Source organism: Callorhinus ursinus, unplaced genomic scaffold (assembly GCF_003265705.2).
Source record: "Callorhinus ursinus isolate GAN/ISIS: 27379988/994484 unplaced genomic scaffold, GSC_fseal_2.0 scaffold6, whole genome shotgun sequence".
Lineage (NCBI taxonomy): Eukaryota > Metazoa > Chordata > Mammalia > Carnivora > Otariidae > Callorhinus > Callorhinus ursinus.
In genome coordinates this window covers 73,532,137-73,551,873 of record NW_027397068.1, presented here as the reverse complement: position 1 = coordinate 73,551,873, position 19,737 = coordinate 73,532,137, and the positions used below count along the sequence as shown (strand labels likewise).

The 19,737-nt window shown below is 44.8% G+C and overlaps 1 protein-coding gene and 1 long non-coding RNA gene across 2 annotated transcripts in view; one reads left to right on the top strand and one right to left on the bottom strand.

Annotated features, from left to right (window-relative positions):
- Window positions 1-10,413, top strand: part of PRKN (parkin RBR E3 ubiquitin protein ligase) — a 1,304,062-nt gene extending 1,293,649 nt beyond the window's left edge. The window contains exon 12 of the mRNA XM_073894189.1: window positions 10,250-10,413. Within this exon, the coding sequence (XP_073750290.1) occupies window positions 10,250-10,278 (29 nt within the window). The 3' untranslated portion in view covers window positions 10,279-10,413. The remainder of the gene's footprint in view (window positions 1-10,249) is intronic.
- Window positions 6,616-12,870, bottom strand: LOC141373021 (uncharacterized). Its single transcript, XR_012378642.1, has 3 exons — window positions 12,557-12,870; window positions 10,351-10,457; window positions 6,616-6,706 (listed from the first exon to the last, which is right to left on the bottom strand). It is a non-coding gene; the product is annotated as an uncharacterized lncRNA (long non-coding RNA).
- Between the last annotated feature and the right edge of the window lie 6,867 nt (window positions 12,871-19,737).

Here is a 19,737-nt window from a genome sequence, read left to right as displayed (position 1 = left end):
GTCTCTTCAATAAATGGTGCTGGGAAAATTGGACAGCCACGTGCAGAAGAATGAAACTCGACCATTCTCTAACACCATACACAAAGATAAACTCAAAGGGTATGAAAGACCTCAGTGTGAGACAGGAATCCATCAAAATCCTAGAGGAGAACATAGGCAATAACCTCTTTGACATCGGCCACAGCAGCTTCTTTCAAGATACATCTCCAAAAGCTAGTGAAACAAAAGCAAACATGAACTTTTGGGACTTCATCAAGATAAAAAGCTTCAGCACAGCAAAGGAAACAGTCAACAAAACAAAGAGGCAACCCACAGAATGGGAGAAGATATTTGCAAATGACACTACAGATAAAGGGCTGGTATCCAAGATCTATAAAGAACTTCTCAAACTCAACACCCAAAAACCAAATAATCAAGTCAAGTGGACAGACGATATGAAAAGACACTTCTCAAAAGAAGACATACAAATGGCTAACAGACACATGAAAAAATGTTCATGTTCATGATGTTCATCATCATTAGCCATCAGGGAAATTCAAATCAAAACCACACTGAGATACCACCTTACACCAGTTAGAATGGCAAAAATGGACAGGGAAAGAAACAACCAATGTTGGAGAGGTTGTGGAGACAGGGGAACCCTCTTACACTGTTGGTGGGAATGCAAGTTGGTACAGCCACTTTGGAAAACAGTGTGGAGGTTCCTCAAAAATTTAAAAATAGAGCTACCCTATGACCCAGCAATTGCACTCCTGGGTATTTACCCCAAAGACACAGATGTAGTGAAAAGAAGGGCCACATGCACCCCAATGTTCATAGCAGCAACGTCCGCAATAGCCAAACTGTGGAAAGAGCCGAGATGCCCTTCAACAGACGAATGGATAAAGAAGATGTGGTCCATATATACGATGGAATATTCCTCCGCCATCAGAAAGGATGAATACCCAACTTTTACATCAACGTGGATGGGACCGGAGGAGATGATGCTAAGTGAAATAAGTCAAGCAGAGAAAGTCAATTATCATATGGTTTCACTTATTTGTGGAACATCAGGAATAGCATGGAGGACATTAGGAGAAGGGGGGGAACAATGAAGGGGGGACATCGGAGGGAGAGACGAACCATGAGAGACGATGGACTCTGAGAAACAAACTGAGGGTTCTGGAGGGGAGGGGGGTGGGGGCATGGGTCAGCCCGGTGATGGGTGTTAAGGAGGGCGCGTACTGCATGGAGCACTGGGTGTTATACGAAAACAATGGATCGTGGAACACTACATCAAAAACTAATGATGTATTGTGTGGTGACTAACGTAACATAATAAAATTAAAAAAAAAAAAGAAAAGAAAAAAAGAAAGTCCATCTGTTGGCCTGAATGTATCCAAATAGGTCTGAGTAGTGAGTTAACTGTTGCCAGGGCGTCTGTCCTGGACGGAGGTGGGAAGGGTCACCATGCAGACCAGGTATCTGGGGGCTTCCTGGGGAGCCCTCTTCGATGGGGCAATTCTCTGTAGACTTTCAGGCCACAAAATCTCCTTCAACTGCTGAATATTTTTTCCCAGCTGTCTTAATACATCTCTGCATTAATACTCATTCAGTATTCTTATTAGTAGCTTACCCTACTACATCTGCATAAGCTACATTGTTTGCCTATGGTCCAGAAAACTGAATCCCTACCGATATATTACAACTTAAATATGAGCATTTTATTTTTAAATTTTTTAAACATTTTATTTATTCATTTGACACACAGAGAGAGAGAGAGAGCACAAACCGAGGGAGTGGCAGAGGGAGAGGGAGAAGCAGGCTCCCTGCTGAGCAGAGATTTCCCAGGACCCTGGGATCATAACCTGAGCCAAAGGCAGACGCTTAACCGACTGAGCCACCCAAGTGCCCCAAATCTTAGCATTTTAAATAAAGAACTGTAAAGACATTTTCAACAATATATTAAAAGAACTTCCCATTACAACCAAGGAGGTTGTAATCCCACGAATTTAATGTTATATTAATAATAAAATCTATGAACGTAGCATTTCACAATATAGGCCAACAAAGTAATCTCATTTGATGGCAAAATTATATTTGGTAAAAGTAAACATTTATTCTTATTGAACAACAGATACTTAAAAAACTGGAAATTGAAGGATGTTTCTAAGCTTGGTAAAGAAAATGACTCATAAAGAAAAAGTGAAACCTAAAGGTGTGCTCATTCAATCTAACCCTCGTTACAATAAGAAACATCATAGTGACCATGATTGGCTTGACACATCACCTCTTCTCCCTCTTTACCTGACTGACCTTGATTTTGTTCGATTTTCTCCTCCTTCCCTATTCAGCCATATGCCACAGGGGAAGGTGACCAACCCCACCCCAGAAAAATAAAAACATATATCCAGACAAAATCTTGTGCAGGAATGTTCAAGGAAACTTTATGCATAAGAGCAAAAAGGTAGAAACAATCCAATGTCCATCACCTGATAAGTAGATAAATAGCGTGATGTGTCCATAGACTGGAAGATTATTTGTCCATAAAAAGGAATGAAGCGCTGGTAGATAAACCTTAAAAACAATGCTGAGTCAAAGAAGCCAGACACGAAAGCCCACATATTATAGGATTCCTTTTATATGAGCTGCCCAGAAGAGGCAATTCCATAGAGACAGAAAGTAGAGTGGTGATTGCCGAGGGCTGGGGGTGGAAGGAATGGGGAGCAACTGCCAATGGGTACAGACTTTCTCTTGGAGCGTGATGGAAATATCCTAAAGTTGACTTTGATGATAAAGGCACAACTCTATGGATTTATGGAAAGTTGTTGAATTATACAATGTAATGGCTGAATTGCTTGATACATGGATTAAGTCTCAAAGCTGCTACCAAAAAAAGAGTAAGTGGAAGATGGAGAAGTAGAGAGACCAGCCATGACCTTGGCCTTTCAAAGGACTTGATGGACGCTTGGTGGTAGGGGAGAGATAAAGGGTCGAGGTAAAGCATTTGTTTTAAGATAGGATCATGACTGCGGGGCAGGGGCCAGTGCACAGAGAGAAGTTGAAAGGACAGAACTGTGACTGAATGCTCTAGAAAGAGAGAAGATGTGATTGCAGAAGGGGGACTAGCCTCAAGCCAGAAGGCTGCCGGGGGTTCTCCGATTGCTCCGCTCCTATGATCTTGCCTCCTTCTAAGAAAAGCAGTGCGTCTTCGGAATGAGGCCAATCCTGCTGTCCAAGTGAGGGCAGACCCGGGCAGAGTCCGTGCCGGAGGCTACACCTGCTCAGAGGACACCGCGTGAGGCTCAGAGGCCGCACTGACTGGGAGAGACGGCGCCCCAGTGAGAAATTCTATGGAAAGCCCGAGAACGGGGCCCATGCCTTCGAGCAGAGCTGCCTCGGATCCTGCCGGGAGCCTCCTCGCACCGTATTCCTCAGCAGGAAAGAGGGAGGAAAGCATAGAATGGGGCTTTGGACCCAGGTTCTAGCTCAGTTCTGTAGGGTATCTGTGATAGGTAGTAACCACTAAACGGATGTTCACATGAGGAAGAACAATTAGCAAATCGGTCAGTTGCATTTTGTATATGTTTCTGGTCTCATGGATAACTATTCAGATGTGGTCTTTTGCTCTCATCAAACATGTAGAAATATCAAGTGGGCCTGGATTTCTGCTATAAATTGAAACAGTTTTCATTTTTGCAGTACTTAAACAATTCTGTTTAAAATAATTTCCTAACAATTAATTCCAATAATACACATTCAATAGAAATAGAAATCACGAATCTCCTGACACTCTTTCCTGAAATCAGTTGGAATTCAGGGTTAAAACTGGAGACACCCAATGGTTGAAGTCAGAACAGCATGTCTTTACCCTTTAGGGGTTCAATAAATATTCCTTGACTTTAGTCAACTGGGTTTGAGAAAGAAAACGTGGTCTATATGTACTTGCTAATGTTCTATCGTTCAGCCAGGTGGCTGGAGTTTCTACTTTAATAAGGCAACATCACTATTCTGCCTACACAGTTACAAAGCCTGGATGGATGCAACTGGCAAAAGGTCTTCCCCAACTGAACTCTTGATTCAGGATGTTAAGATCAATGAAATAAGTCTTTTGAACCATTTTTAATGAGTTGGAAGACAATCAGTTCATAAGTAATCAAGTAAATAAATTATTTCTAGTTCAACAATCTCACTTGCTTAAATCCCCAGGATGAAAGAGTGGGCTCATACCAGAGAGCAGTGGCAGAAATGTTTGGATTCGCAAAGAAGGAACAAACCAGGAGGTCACCCAGGTTGTGGTGGGACATTAAGTGGCTGAAGAAGGGGAGGAAGAAGATGGAAGTAAAGGGGGAGGGGCGCTGCAGAGGCCGGAGCGCACATCTACACACCACCATGTCCTGGTCCTCTGTCTGTCTGTTTTCCCATTTAACCTCCACAATGCATACATGGGACTCCCATTTTACCAATGAAGAGAAATGATTTCACAGAGATAGGTAATTTACCCAGGCCATCCTATGTGGAAGCCGTTTGGAAAAAAAAAAAAAATATGGCAGAACTTGGTAACCAAATAGACATGAGCAACAAAGATGGCCCCTGAGTTACTCGTACAGATACCACCAACAAAACCCAGAAAGGCAGGGAGGCCAAGACAGCACCTCATCCATTACTGAGTATGAACCAAACTCCTCCATAGCGTATCCAGGTTCTGTAAGATCCATCGAAGCCCCCTTTCCAGGTACCTCCCCTGCCTTCAGCTCAACCAGGCTTGGGTTCTTCTGCATCTCTGAAATGTCACAGACACTTCTCTTCTGAATCAGACCATATTCTGCCTGGTAATATGGCTCTTTGCCTCCAGCACTAGGTGGTGACCACATGAGGAAGAAGCACTGAAAGTTAATAATCTTTTTTTTTTTTTTAAGATTTTATTTATTTGACAGAGACTCAGTGAGAGAGGGAACACGAGCAGCGGGGGTGGGAGAGATCAGGCCAAAAGATCAGGCAGGAAGCCCGATGCGGAGCTCGATCCCAGGACCCTGGGATCCTGACCTGAGCCGAAGGCAGACGCTTAACAACTGAGCCACCCAGGCGCCCTGAAAGCTAATAATCTTGATATACCACCCCCTCCTCACTCAGAGCCTAGAACTATGCCTGGTACATAGTAGGTGCTTAACGTTTCATGAGTGAGGGCATGGATGCATGAATTAGGTTTAGTGCCCTTATCTGACTGCTATATATCTACACCATTTAGTAAAGATAAATGAGAAAGTAGGTTTTGAAAAAACATGAATGGAGATTATCCAATTTCCATGATTTAAGTGTGTAATCCTATTCAAATAAAAAAGTTCTTCCATATGTTGTATGGAACCTTCCTAGTTACCAGTGTAAGAACTCTACATTTGCGTTTGGGAGGGGTGGGGGGTGGGGGGAGGGGCAGGCCCTGGAAAGTCGCGGCCTGGCTCCTATCCCAGATTTGCCCTTCTCCAGCTGTGAGGCCAGAACATCTCTGGGCTTCGGTGCCTCAGCTGAAAAACCTGTGGGGCGGATGGAAGGGTAGAGGAGAACATATATACAAATAATTTAGCGCCCTGTCTGCCCACAAGTGCTGATATGCAAATCCCTATAGTCAGCAGCAGCCGTGGGGAGGACGGATGTTTGCCAGTCCTAGTTTAAGCAGGTCATAACTCCGCTGTGCCTGAGCTTTTTCATCTATAAAATAAGGGCAGTGATAACCGCCACATCTTCATTATGTTAAGAAAATACAACAAGATTTCTTAAATATTCAAGACAGCTGTGAAAGGAAGTCGGTTCTACAGTCTCAGGAAAAAAACGAAATGCGTGGCGCACCCTGACTGATAACATTCTGGAACCACATGTTTACAGGGAGAAGAACTCAGGTCTTAGTGCTGCTCCCTTACCTCCCACAAGGATCTGTTCCCGGGACTGGGGCCACGAGGGTGGTCCTGTCGGAGCCAGCAGCAAGGAGGGCTCCACTGGCCCCCGCCACCGCTGCAGACTTCTGGAAGAATCTCGGTGCCTGTCCTAGCTGGTGCCCCTTTCCTACCTGCACCCCAGAATCAGGAGAAAGTGGCAGGACCTCGCTGCCAAAAGATCAGGCAGGAAGAGCTCTTTAAGCCCACGTGCCAGCTCACAAATCAATGTTTAAATGTCCGTGCAAACTCCCTGTTGGCTCACCCATCCCATAAGCTGAAACTTACTTTGCTTCCTCTGATAACATTTCTCCCCCTCAGCACCGTTGACATTTGGGGCTGGAGAATTCTCTGTGGTGGGGGCTGTCCTGTGCATTACAGAGTATTCGGTGGCATCCGTGGCCTCTACCCACCAGATGACAGTAGCAGTCCCCTCCCTGTCACCCCCAATTGTAACAACACCAAATCCAAAATGTCTCTAGACATGGCTCAATGTCTTCTGGGAGCAACGTCACTCCCCACTGAGAAACACTAGCCTACCATGCTTCTTCTCTTTGTATGCTGAGATAATGTCCTTTTGTTAGAAAATCTGCCTTTCAAATTCCCCGTGTGTCTACACCAGGAGAGTTTTTACCTAAGTGCGTGTCTGCAAACTGTTTTCTCGTCTGGCTAAAATTACCTGGTAATAGCAGTGTAATTCCTATGAGAAGCTGTGCTCCAGAGTGACCGTTTTTGGAGACAGTCCCAGGTTATTCTGGTAGTCAGCTGTGAACGGCTCTGAGCCACAGGAGAGACGGCCCCTGAGAGAGGTAAAATATACAATTAAGGCAATTCAGGAAAATCTTGAACTCCACACACTGTACTTTGCCTGTGGTTAAATAGGGACTGCACTTGAATAGCCCTGATTCCCTTCTAGTACTTGTCAAGAATGCTTGAATTCACTTAAAATGAAAACCCAATTTCTCAGAAGCAAAATAACCAAATCTAGGTTTCTGCTTTCCCCACCAAAGTTTTCAGTGTCTCAACCCTGGGAAGCTTCTAATTGCTATGAAGATTTTCTGCAAGGAGCAAATGATGGTGTCCATTACTTGCATACTTAAAAAAATACGTTGTCAGATACTTTAGTATTTCTATACCAAGTCATGTTTCCAGGTACAAAATAATGTGTCGAGTGCAAGAGGGATCCGTGTGACTTTTTCACAATACCAACTAGATTGCAGTTTCTATTTTTGAAAAGTATACCATATTTTACATACTTGGCAAATACCTCCAGAATTTAATTTCCTCTTGTCACTACCTCTTCTTAAGAAGCTGTGTCTTCAGTATGGAGGTTCCTCAGAAAGTTGAAAATAGAGCTATCCTATGACCCAGCAATTGCACTACTGGGTATTTACCCCAAAGATACAAATGTAGTGATCCGAAGGGGCACATGCACCCCAATGTTTATAGCAGCAATGTCCACAATAGCCAAACTATGGAAAGAGCCTAAGATGTCCATCAACAGATGAATGGATAAAGAAGATGGGGTATATATATATATATATATATATATATATATATATATATATATACACACACAGTGGAATATTATTATATATGTGTGTGTGTATACACACACACACACACACACACACAGTGGAATATTATGCAGCCATCAAAAAAATGAAATCTTGCCATTTACAATGATGTGGATGGAACTAGAGGGTATTATAAGCACAATAAGTCAATCAGAGAAAGAGAAGTATCCTATGATCCCACTGATATGAGGAATTTGAGAAACAAGACAGAGGATCATAGGGGAAGGGAGGGAAAAAAGAAACAAGACAAAACCAGAGGGAGACAAACCATGAAAGACTCTTAATCTCAGGAAACAAACTGAGGGTTGCTGGAGTGGAGGGGGGTGGGAGGCATGGGTGGCTGGGTGATGGACATTGGGGAGGGTATGTGCTATGGTGAGCACTGTGAATCATGTAAGACTGATGAATCACAGACCTGTACCCCTGAAACAAATAATACATAATATGTTAATTTAAAAAAATTTTAAAGGAAAAAATAAAATAAAAGAGCTGTGTCTTCCCCTCCAGTTGAAATGTTGAAATAAAACCTCAATTTGCTGGAGTAAGCAATGCTTCCTCTCCAAAAATTCTTTTGGTGGGTAACCAGGAGATAATTAATACAGTGGAGTTTTACCATTTGTACTTTTAACTGAGACAAAATCAGCTATTTCCACCTGGCTACGAAACAGGAAAAGACATGTGCATGCGTGTGCACACACACGCACGCACACACACACACACACACACACACACAGCAGTGCAGGCCCTTTCATCAGCCCCTTCGCTCAGATGTATGTACATACTGGAGGCAGCTTAAGGCACCAGCCATGAATCTGCCATTCCTTTGGTCATTCTTGTTTCTGGTCTCCATGAGTATGATTCCATTGTGTTATTTTTATACAGTGCAGCCCTACAAACACAAATCAGCTACTGCAGCTGGTCCTCAGCCTAAGAAATAGTCATTTGTTTCAGCCCCGGAAGAAAAATTGATTATGTTGGATTAATTGAGAAATATATCGGTCTTCAAAATGACCATCCCTTTCTAAGGGATTTTGAAGAGTAACATTATTGATACACTGATTTGTGCGACACTTGCTGGACTGGGAATTTAAGCAGGTGTAAGTGACGATACTTCGGTTGTTTTCCTATTCCCAGGAGGACGATGTCACCCTTGGCTGCCTCCTTAGAAGACACCCATCAGGCTTCTTACTGGACTACATGTGCGTTCACCCCATTCCTCTTCTGTGTCGGGAGACTCTAAGCATTTCTTTTGACTTCTTCTCCCTCTGGAATCCATGAAAAGGAGAACTGTCACCCCCACGCCCATGTTCTGTATTTCCTCTAATCTAACAGCTTATTTTAACAGCCACTCCCTTCTTCCTCTCCTCCTTGTGTTACACCATCTCCTGTCTGCTTTTTATTTTTTCCTTCTTCTTCGTTTCCTTAATTCGACTTTAACCTGCTGTCCTCTGGGTACTTTGCCCGTTCTGAGGATGCAAAGGAGATCTGTTTGCAGCCTGAAGCCCAAGGATAGTACATAAGATGCACAAATCCATAAAATCCAAGGTCAAATGTAGACATTCTAGAACTTTCCATGTTAAAAAAGACAATAAATGGAATGGATGCTGGCATAAAATTCACCACTGTATAAACCTTTTAAAGATGTTCACAGATATTGGGTATTCCATAACTTTGACTTGACATCACACTAGTGCAGCAGACTTTTCTTTCTGATATGAGGCGTATTGTTCCAGCCAGAAAGTACCATGGAAATTTGCAAGACACAAATAAATGTTAAAAGAAAATCTGTCAATTAGAAATACAAGAAATCCTTTCAGAGAGAAAAATATCTCAGTAGTATGTTCAAACTTGTCACCTACGAGGCACTTAAAAAAGTGTGTCTTGAGGGGCACCTGGGTGGCTCAGTCGGTTGAGCGCCTGACCCTCGATTTCGGCTCAACTCGTGATCTCGGGGTCATGAGATCGAGCCCCACGTCGAACCCCATGTCAGGCTCCATGCTCAGGATGGAGTCCGCTTGAGATGCTCTCCTTCTCCCTCTGCCCCTGCCCCTCCCCCTCCTCACACATACACACACAGTGAATAAATAAATGAAATCTTTACAAAAATGTACTAAGGGTAAGTGAGTACATTTTCCCCTGAATATGAAAATAAATATCTGTGTATCTTAAGTCTTATCCTTCTATCCTTGAGGCTCATTCTAATTTAGGCAGGCTACACATAGAATAAAATGCATGGGCTCTAAGGCCCAGCTCTCAAAGTGCGGGACTCAGACAAAACAGGACAAGGAAATGTGTTAGCTTCACTCTGAGGAGGGAGGCATTGAGATCTTTACCTGTGTACTTCTTTTGGTCGTTGCTATTAATGGAAAGATCTAAACATACCTTTGTGACTGAACCCCTTGTTTACTTTTTAAAATTTTTTTAAAGATTGTTTTTTATTTATTTGAGAGAGAGAGAGACAGAGAGACCCAGAGAGAGAGAGAGAGAGAGAGAGAGAGAGCACAAATGGGGGAGGGGCAGAGGGAGAAGCAGACTCCCCGCTGAGCAGGGAGCCCGATGCTGGGCTTGATCCCAGGACCCTGAGATCGTGACCTGAGCCAAAGGCAGACAATTAATCAACTGAGCCACCCAGGTGCCCTGAATCCCTTGTTTAAAGAAAGAACACAATTTTATTAGAGTTAATCGTAATCATTTATCAAGTACTTATGTGCCAGGCACTGTGCTAAGAATGTCACACAAATGATCTCATTTTGCCTTCTCTTTCAGAGCCCTCAGAGAGAGTATACTTCATCTGACCCACGAAGAGAGAGAGAGACCCTTGAAGACATTGACTTGCTCAAGTTCACCCAGGTAGGAAGTGGCCTCACCTGCCTCCTTGGAGACTGACCTCTGAGTCTTAACCACCTTGCTGTGCAGCACGTCGTTCAGGGACAGGGATCATCAATGCAGAGACTCTTCCACCCGCGTCTTTACCCTCAAAAGGAATGCACTATATCAGTAGAGGACAGTTGATGTTGTAGGATTAGTTACTCACCCAGTCTATCAAGCGCAGTCAGTTGACTAATTCGGATTTTTGAAAGCACATCAGAATCAAACATTCTGACTCCCCACGGGTGCACGAAAGCAAACGTGGGGTGTCATTGGAAAACATCGGTGACTGAGTGAAATGTGGTTGAAGGCGGTGTCATAAATACACTGGCTGATTTTGTCAACAATTTCAATTCCCTGGTTTTTAATCTAAGGTCAGTATTGTCCCTTCACAGTGGGAAAAATACAGTGCTCTTTTTATCCAAGTAGTCGGCAATTTTATTGGTTGCTATTTTGTTTATCCAATATTGTGATGGTTCTAACTAATGTTTTATCACGTCCCTTAAGAATCATTTGCTTTAAAAGATAAAATACAAGGTAATGCAGTTTATAAAATAACTGAAACATGTCCCTGATTCCACTATTGTAACGGTAATACAGCTACCTAAACAACAGATACTGACATTCTTGTTATTAGTGTGCTTTATATCCTTGTAGGAAATTAGTCACAAGTATAATAAGATAGAACTATTTGTTTTTAAAAGCCCTGCCCTTCATCGTTTGGGTAATATTTGAAGAACCACTGTGCAAGAGGAACTATGGATTCACGGGGATGAAGGAAACACAGAGTGTTTCACAGAGTGAAAATCAATAGTTTGCAAAACCAATAGAACTTGGTGCACCTGCCCAAAGCTGCCCGATTCAATGAACAGTGACTACTTCACGTCAAATGTGCTGCGGAATGTGTTTTTCAGGAAAAGAAAGCAACCTCTGCCTACACAGTGGGTGATTGTCCAGCTGCTAGGGACCAGCTTGTTCCTAGAATGACCACGGGAACCGGGTCCCTCGGTTGTGCACCAAGAGACTGATCCAGATGTGAAACAGTGAGGCTTTCATTAGGACGTGGACATGTCACAAAGACAGTGCTAGATAGAACGCGGAGAAGGGAGAAATCGGGTGCAGGGTGGAAGGGGTCTTGGGAGTTGGGGAAGGATTAAAAAAACCCACCCTCCAACCTCGAGTCAAATTTCAGTTTTTCAGACAAATTGGTGAGGAGAGAAGGAGGCCAAAATGAAAAGGAAAGAAAGAAAAGAAAGAAAGAAAGAAAGAAAGAAAGAAAGAAAGAAAGAAAGAAAGAAAGAAAGAAAGAAAGAAAGAAAAAATTCTCCATAACTTTGTGTCCCTAAAATAGAGTGCTATTCATTTCAAATCTACATGCAGTTAGAACAAAAGTAACCTTGTTACCCTGGGACACTTTAAGATCATTGTTTGATGTGCCCTTAGAACTTATTTGACAATAACTCGCTGCTGATGTATTTATGCTAGAACTTGGGATGCATAAAGTCTTGAAAGGAAGCATAGGAAATGTTGAAGGAAAGAAAGGAGAATCATCGAACTGTCAGAATGGAGAAAAGACGGAATTTTGGCTACCTTAAGTTCTAACTCAAAAAAGTCATCATGATCGTGAAATATATTTCTTCTGTAGTCTAGCTTTTTAAATGTTTGCCATATAGTGAGGATCCCACCACTCCACACACTAGCAGGAGAGGGGGCAACGGAGCTTTGCACCTGCTGTGAGCACAGCCCCGCACCTTGCACGCGTGCTGGCCTTTAAAGGGAATTCTTTAAGTAGGATTTTTCTGCCAGCACTATTTGGTACTAAACATGAGAGGAAAATTTTCCTCTCAAATATGAGGGAGGAAAGTCTGCCTTACGGAACAATGTGCCCCAATAGCGATAAATGTGCTGTCAATTTCCACAAAAGCCTCTTTGTGACAGGTCTGACACAATGAATGCCATCACAGCAGAAGTCGTTGTGCCCTTCTCTGGTGATGGGTGTGAAATCCTACAATGCAGAGCTCCATCTTCCTCCGTTCTTGTTTGTAATACTGGTTTGCATTCCCAGCAGTTGAAAGTGGTGCAGTAGCCTGGGAGCCCGTAAGACAGGAGACACAATTAACGGTAACTCCCATATGCTTCCCTTGGAACAGGTCTGCCAACTTCTTGACTGCTCTCCTAACCGCTTGTAACATAAATATCACCTACCTAATGACAAAAAGCCACAGTTGCAAAATATATATCCTGTCAGGTGTAAGGTTTCTGCCAAGATCAATGAGAAGGGCTTGAAGGTCATGTAATTCCCACGTGGCATTCATGAACTGCACGAGGTCACATGGCTTTTCAAATCTGAAGACACATCGGAAAGGATTTTTCATTCGCTCATCCATCCCTGCGTTCATTCAACTAACATTTATTTCAGGACTTCTGTGTGCATCCCCTTGTGCCAGACTCTGAGTTGGGCTGGTTAGGCAGGGAGGGGTCAAAGAGTGGATTCAAGGTTGACAATTACATCACCTCTGCAAAAAAAGAGCTATAGAAACATTGTATTAGATCATAATATTGAAGCGATGTTAAATCCCTGAAGATTATAATTATATCATTATTTAGGAAAATGCCCTTGTTCTTAAGGGATATATATTTAGGGGTAAAGTGTCATGCTGTGTACAATTATCAGAAAGTTTGGTAAGAAGTATGTATGTATGTGTGTATACTATACGTATTTTTTTCTGTAGAAAATATATTATGCGTGTATATGTATCTATACGGAGAGACCCAATGTTACAAAATAGCAATGATTGGTGAATCTAGGGCCAGAGAATAGGGGTGTTCATTATATTTCTCTTGCACCTTTTGGATGTTTTTGAATTTTTCACAGTACAAAGTTGGAGGAAAATTTATCATCTCTGACTTCAAGGAGCTTACTCTCTAGAGATCAAAATTTTTTCTAATAAAAAAGGAAGAGAAGGAAAGACTAAATTTAAAAATGTAGGATCAGAAGTCCCTGGAAAGATGTTGAAGCCATTCAACCAAGCTGGAAATCTTCAGCGAGGAGGTCTTGGTGGCCAGTGTCAGCCACACGCACAAACTCAACTATAAACAAAGAAGGCCCGTGGCGGATGCACTTGGGTCCAGAGGAGCCCACAGTGGCTACTCCCAGGAAGCAAACACTGCAAGGTTCCGGGAGACGCACCCTCCCTCCCCTCCCAGCCCCTGGAGAGAGCAGCCTGCTGTGGACTCAGTTCCTCAGAGATGACAATAACCACCCACTGGCTGGGGCCAGGCCTCAACCTTCATGCTACGGGCACCTCCAGTCACTGAGTGATGGCCCGATAACACTGGAATGGATATTTCGTAATGGAGAAAGTAGAGGGGATGTTTAGGAACATGAATCAGAAGGAAGATGGAGCAGGGCGTCTGGGTGGCTCAGTCGATTAAGTGGCCAACTCTGGATTTATGCTCAGGTCATGATCTCGGGGTGGTGAGGTCGAGCCCCGCATCAGTCTCCATGCTCAGCGGGGAGTCAGAGTTTGCTTGAGATTCTCTCCCTCTGCCCCTCCCCCTGCTTGTGTGCACGTGCTCTCTCTCTCTCTCAAATAAATAAGTAAATAAATTTTTAAAAAAAATAAGAAAGAAGATGGAGCAAGCACCTCTGCTTTGTCTCTGTTCAGGAGGACTTCACAGAAAGTGATGGAAACAGATGAGGGTGTGCAGCTGGCCGGCCAGGCGTGACTGGACCAGGGGCTAAGGAACACTTCCTTCCTGCTGTGGAAGGTTCGGCTCTGCTGTGACACTAGAAGCCTGAGCCTCTGTATTGGGGGCATTAACACAAGAGGAAGAAGAGAGAAGAGCAGCAGTGGGGCCTGTTGGGAGGGGGTAGGGGGCTGCAGACGTGAGAGCAAGGCTCAGGGGAGGCTCTAACGACCTCACGGCCAGGCTGGTGTTGACTTGGCCCAGAAAGCTGAGGTCGTCCTGCAACCCCTGAGTCACGCAGGATAGGATGAAGGCCAAGCCGTCTCTCCAAGGACAAAGGGCCACCTGCAAAGCTGGGAGGCGTAATCCTCCTTCCGTTCCCCACTATGTTACTGCTGCAAGGAAGTGACACCGTTCGTGGCTAGCAAGTCACCCCCCATCATAAATAATAGTATCCGAAGTCAGGAAGGCACTCTCAGGAGTGGAGAAGAGCCCAAGTGGACCCGGAGAGAATGTTCTCCACCTCAGCAGGAGCTGTGGTTCTCCCCGCATCGTTAGCCAGTTACAGATGCAGGACTCAGACCTCCGCGTGTTCTACCACAAAGCCCGAGTCTTTCTGTGCTGTGTGGCCATGAATTCCCCGAACCACAGGATGCTACCTCACTATCAGACCTGGAAGCGAAGGTTTCTCTCCACCCAGTCCTGTGCAGTGATGTCAACACCCAGGTTGGACTTTCTAATGCCCCAACTTCATAGTTCTTGACCTTATAATGCTTTTGATCTAGGGGTCACCTCGCCTAGCAATCCGAACCATGCCCCATGTGTGGTCCCCGCCCCGACCTCCAGCCCTGTTTGCCATCTGGGCTCCAGGGACCAGATTTCTCTGTTCGGTTAGACGTGTTCCACTGTAAGATCATCAGCTCGAAAACTCCAATGGGGGCCTCGCTCCGACTTGAAATACCTTCTCATGCATTTTGAGTCCCAGCTACTGTGCAGATGACCTGCAGGGTCTCTTTTAGTTATAAAAATCACTTGACTGTACCTTTTATTAACTCTTTAATCCTTAAGGCAACTGAGCCCATCCCACTTGCTCCTGTTTTTCCAAAAGAACTACTTTTTTTGCTCTGACAAAGCTAACCCCTCCTCCATCTGTGCTTTTGACTCCTTCCTACACCCTCTGAGATCTTATTTTAATTACTTCCCCCCATTTTATTGAGATGTTTTTTGATCACTGTCTTTTGGGGCTCTTTGTTTCCAGATAGCATATCCAGTCTCTTTCCCACACTCCTCACAGACTGTGAAGCCCAAAGCGCTTCCCACCACCAAGAAAAGTGGCCATAGAATGTTCTGGGGGCATAAAAACTCCAAGGCTTGTACCACTTGCTTCCAGGGAAGCCAGCCTGGACCCTGGATATGACTGCCTGCACCAGGGATGGGTGTTCAAGCCAAAGGCAAGTTCCTCCCAGCTGGACACCAGAGAAGCCAACAGTGTATGAGGTGGCTAAGACCCAAGCTGTGACTAAGAAAAGTCCTCCAATCAGATCCTGTCCCAAGTACAACCCGAAGAAGGTATTGACCTGTGGAGTCCTGACCTGGGATGGGTCAGTTTTCCAGTTCTTCGCCGACATGCTGTGCCTCCCAGCGTGGAACATGCCGAGGCAAATGGCTTCCATGGGTCTCACCTCACCACCTGGGATCATCCGAGGTGTACTGCTTCCTTTTCCTCACTCCTGCACCCCTTCCTGTGCGATGCAATGGGCAGTGCAGTCCGGGAGCCTGGCTCTACCCAGGCCATGGTGTTTTGTCACCCCTCAGCACATGATGGCGGCTCAGCACGTGTAGTCGACCAAAGCCGCCTCCTCTCGTTTCTGAGTTTCTTTTAATGGCACCACCATTTCATATTTCCACAGTGCCTTGGATGACTTCCTTTCTCTCTAAGGGGTTATTGGTCCTCCCAGCTCAACTTCTATGGTGCCTCTTGAGTTTGTCACCACCTTCTTGTTCTCACTGTCACTACCAACAGGCATCTACCTAGACTTTCTGACCTCATGCCCCTCCCCACCAACCTATCCTATGACATTCTTAACAGGCAGTGGCTGTTGGGCATTCTCACAATGATCATTGTTAGCTCATGGAAGTACAGTTTTGTGACTTTAAAAACACTTAGTGGATATTCGGTTTGGTTATCCAAGCTAGAGGTTCTTGTTCAGGGTCAGAGCAGGCAAGGACACATGCCTCTTCTGTCTTCACAGACAAATCTTTCTGTTGGAGCTACAGATAAGAGTGTCTCTCCTCCCCTGTTCTAGAAAACTGCCCACTCTGTCCTCTGGCGCGAGACAGGAAAATCAAAGCTCTTGGCAAACACAACCCTGTGTTCCTATGAGAAAGATGGAGGAAATGTCGCTGGTGTCAGAATGGGGGTCTTGGATTCAGAGAGAATAAGAGAGTCGGAGATATCTCTGAGAACGGGACCTGGAGAGTCCACACCAGAGCCAGCACCTGTGTTCAGTAAGAGCTGTCTCTTCACATTTTCCTCCTCCGCACCCTTTAACTGGAGGTTATCTCTTTGGTATTTATGCTTTCAAATGCCCCCACACACAAATACAAAAGCACAGTCTGATTGATCAGAACAGAGTTCTAATGTATATGTAATCATATTAGATGATGAAAATAAAGTAAATTGCTTTTTCTTTTTTCCCCCTATTTTTTATAGAAGGGTGCTAACTTTCTTAAGGCAATTAAATACCTTCTTATGATTTAGACATTTTCAATATTTAGAAGCAACAATGGTTTGCCCAAAATGATAAGCACAATGCTATTAGACTATTTCAAAAACAATTTTAAATTATTTTCTTTTATCCTTCTTCTGCCAGACTGTGGGTGATGAGTTGACAACCAACATTAAGTGATAAGAAGAACAAACTGAATAACCCACGAGTGTTCTTCCCCCATGACTAAGCAGCTGCCACGGGGGAGTTTAGATGTGGGCTGAAGCACTTGGGGCCAAGGGTCAAGGACAGATGAAAAAATGGCAAAGCTGGAAAGGCAAACTGAACCGGACTGCCCTTATGGGCTAAGCAGCTTCTCACGGGGGAAAAAGAAAAAGAGATCTAGAAGGGGGAGAGTGGAGGACAGCCGGATAGGGGGCTGAGCCCTCCTAAAGCTGAAGTCTTGGGCTTTGAGGGGCTGGGGAGAGACAAGGGGTTGGAAACAATTGCTGCATGAGCTGGATGAGATTTTGAGAGGAGGAAGGAATGGGGAAAGAGGATTTTAAGAGAAGTTGGAATGTGTTAGGAAGGTACTCCAGAGACATGGCAGTAAAGGCTCAAGTTACTTTCGATTACTCTAGTTCTTCCGAATGGGATTCTGGCCAGAGACAGGCCTGAAGATGAACAAGAGCTGATGCCTTTATGTAGATTAAATTTACAAGATAAGAGTCAAATTAATTTAGGAAGACTGGTGTAGGCCTCACTGCTCCCCAGGGAACATTTAATGGCTGATTCCCTGCTGAAATCTTGTTCCCGGGTGTGGAAACAAAGAGCCAATTTGCTAGACAATGGCCAGTGTGAAAATCCAAATTCACAGATCCTTGTAAAAGCAGCTTTTTATGTGGACTAGAAGATCTTTCTAGCATTGCAAATCTTCCTTCTAACCCATATGTGACCAGGGCCTTGTCTACGGGGTCATTTAAATTTCTTAACGCTCATTTTCCTCAGTATCTCTTCCTTCGAGTGATTTCTAAAAAGATATCAGTTGATTTTCTCCCTCCCCACTGGCTTTCATCTTTTGAAGTAACATCTTTCTTAAGCAAAAACACTTCACCTGTACAGGACCCAGGAGAGAAGGAAGTCACCCAGACCATTCTTGACATTCAGGCAGTGAGTTACACCAAGCTTGTGGAGCACTTTTAGACCTTAGTTTCCTCTGACAGCCTTTGTTGTCAGGTTTCTCAGGTATTCATCTTCAGGGGAAAAAAAATTTAAAAGGAAAAAGAGTGACCCATGGTGCCCTGCCTGTGTTAAGGGTTAAAAGAATGGATGTTGGAAGAGCGAATGGATGTTGGGTGGATGTTGGGTGGAGGAGTGGATGGATATTGGATGGATGTTGGGTGGAGGAGTGGATGCACGTTGGATGGATGTTGGGTGGAGGAGTGGATGCACGTTGGATGGATGTTGGGTGGAGGAGTGGTTGCACGTTGGATGGATGTTGGGTGGAGGAGTGGATGCATCCCTCTTTCCACAGCCTGCCCTGTGGTGGGGCGCGGATGGGACATAGGGAGACACTGAGGCATGGAGAATTGTCCTGGCACTCAGTCTACTCAAGCAGGTGGACTGAGTTCTAGGGTCTGTATGAAGGCAGAAAGTAGAAAGACAGCACTGAGGTTTCTGAGCCAGACTTAAGAAGCAGCTGTGGGGACCGAACATTTAGTAGACTCTTCTGGTGGCCAGATGTCAAGTTCTGAGTCCTCTGTACCTACAAAGAACTTTTTGTTCTCAGAAGACAGACTGTATCTCTTGTCCAGTTTGTTTTTAATTGCTTACCAGCACTCAGGTGACTGATGCTTTTTCTGGTGCCTTTTCTTAACCCATTGTCAGCAAAGGGGAAAGTCTCAGGACTAAGGGCGGATTGAACCAGTGGTGCTAACTGCCAGCCCCAGAAAGCCCAAGCTTCATCCTAGCTCCTAGTGCCACCATTTCAGCATGGCCTGGGCTCCGGGCCCTGCAGTTCTCTCTGGGTACCCCCTGCTCTGCAGCCCAGAGGCAGCCAGCTGGCCTTCCCAGCCCCTCCCTCCCCTGCAGGGCCTGGAACACAGTCTCCCAGGCCCAAGTCTGTGGTAGCAATCACTGCCTTTGTTGGAAGGATGTGGGAACAAATCCTTTCAGGATGAATGAATCTATCGATTTTTCTTCATTCCAGTTATCGTATTGGAGTAAATCTGCAACTCTCATTCAAGGACCTTAACGAGAAGAATGTTATGAAATGCTAGACCCATTATAATGGTCTTCGTCCCCAGAGTAATTCATGGTAACTTTAAAAGTGAAAAAGACCGTTATGGACGGCATTGTGTCAGCCCTCCAAATTCATAAGCTGAAGTCCTAAGCCCCAGGACCTCAGGATGTGACTGTATTTGGAGACAAGGTCTTTAAAGGGGTGACAGACGAAGTTAAAATGAGGTCACTAGGGTGGTCCTTAATGCCCTGATCTGTGGCTGTATTAGGACAGGGGGGAGGACCACTGGCTACAAGCCAAGGAGAAGCCGACCCTGCCGACACCTTGCTCCCCAGACTTGCAGCCTCCAGGACTGGGAGAAAATGACTTTCTTTCCTTGAAGCCCCCCAGGCTGTGGCACTTTATTATGGCAGCCCCAGCAAATGAATACACGGTCGAAACCCCCAACTGCTGGGGCAAAAACAACAAAAAAAGGTGAAACAGACTTTCTACTCATCCTTGGAGCAGGAAGCAAAGGAGAGGCAGTGCAGGAGGCAGTGCAAAGAGGAAAGGAAGCGACCCCACGCTCAGGAAAGTGACCCCGGGGCTCACTGCAGAAAGACCCCAGGGTGACCCCACCTCTGACATTTGGTAGCAAAGCAGCAGCCCCCACTGAGGAGACTAGGGTTGCATTTAGAAGCGGACAACACTCTTAATCCCCACACGCCCACAGAGCTGCAAACACTAGGTGAGAACACAGAAAGCAA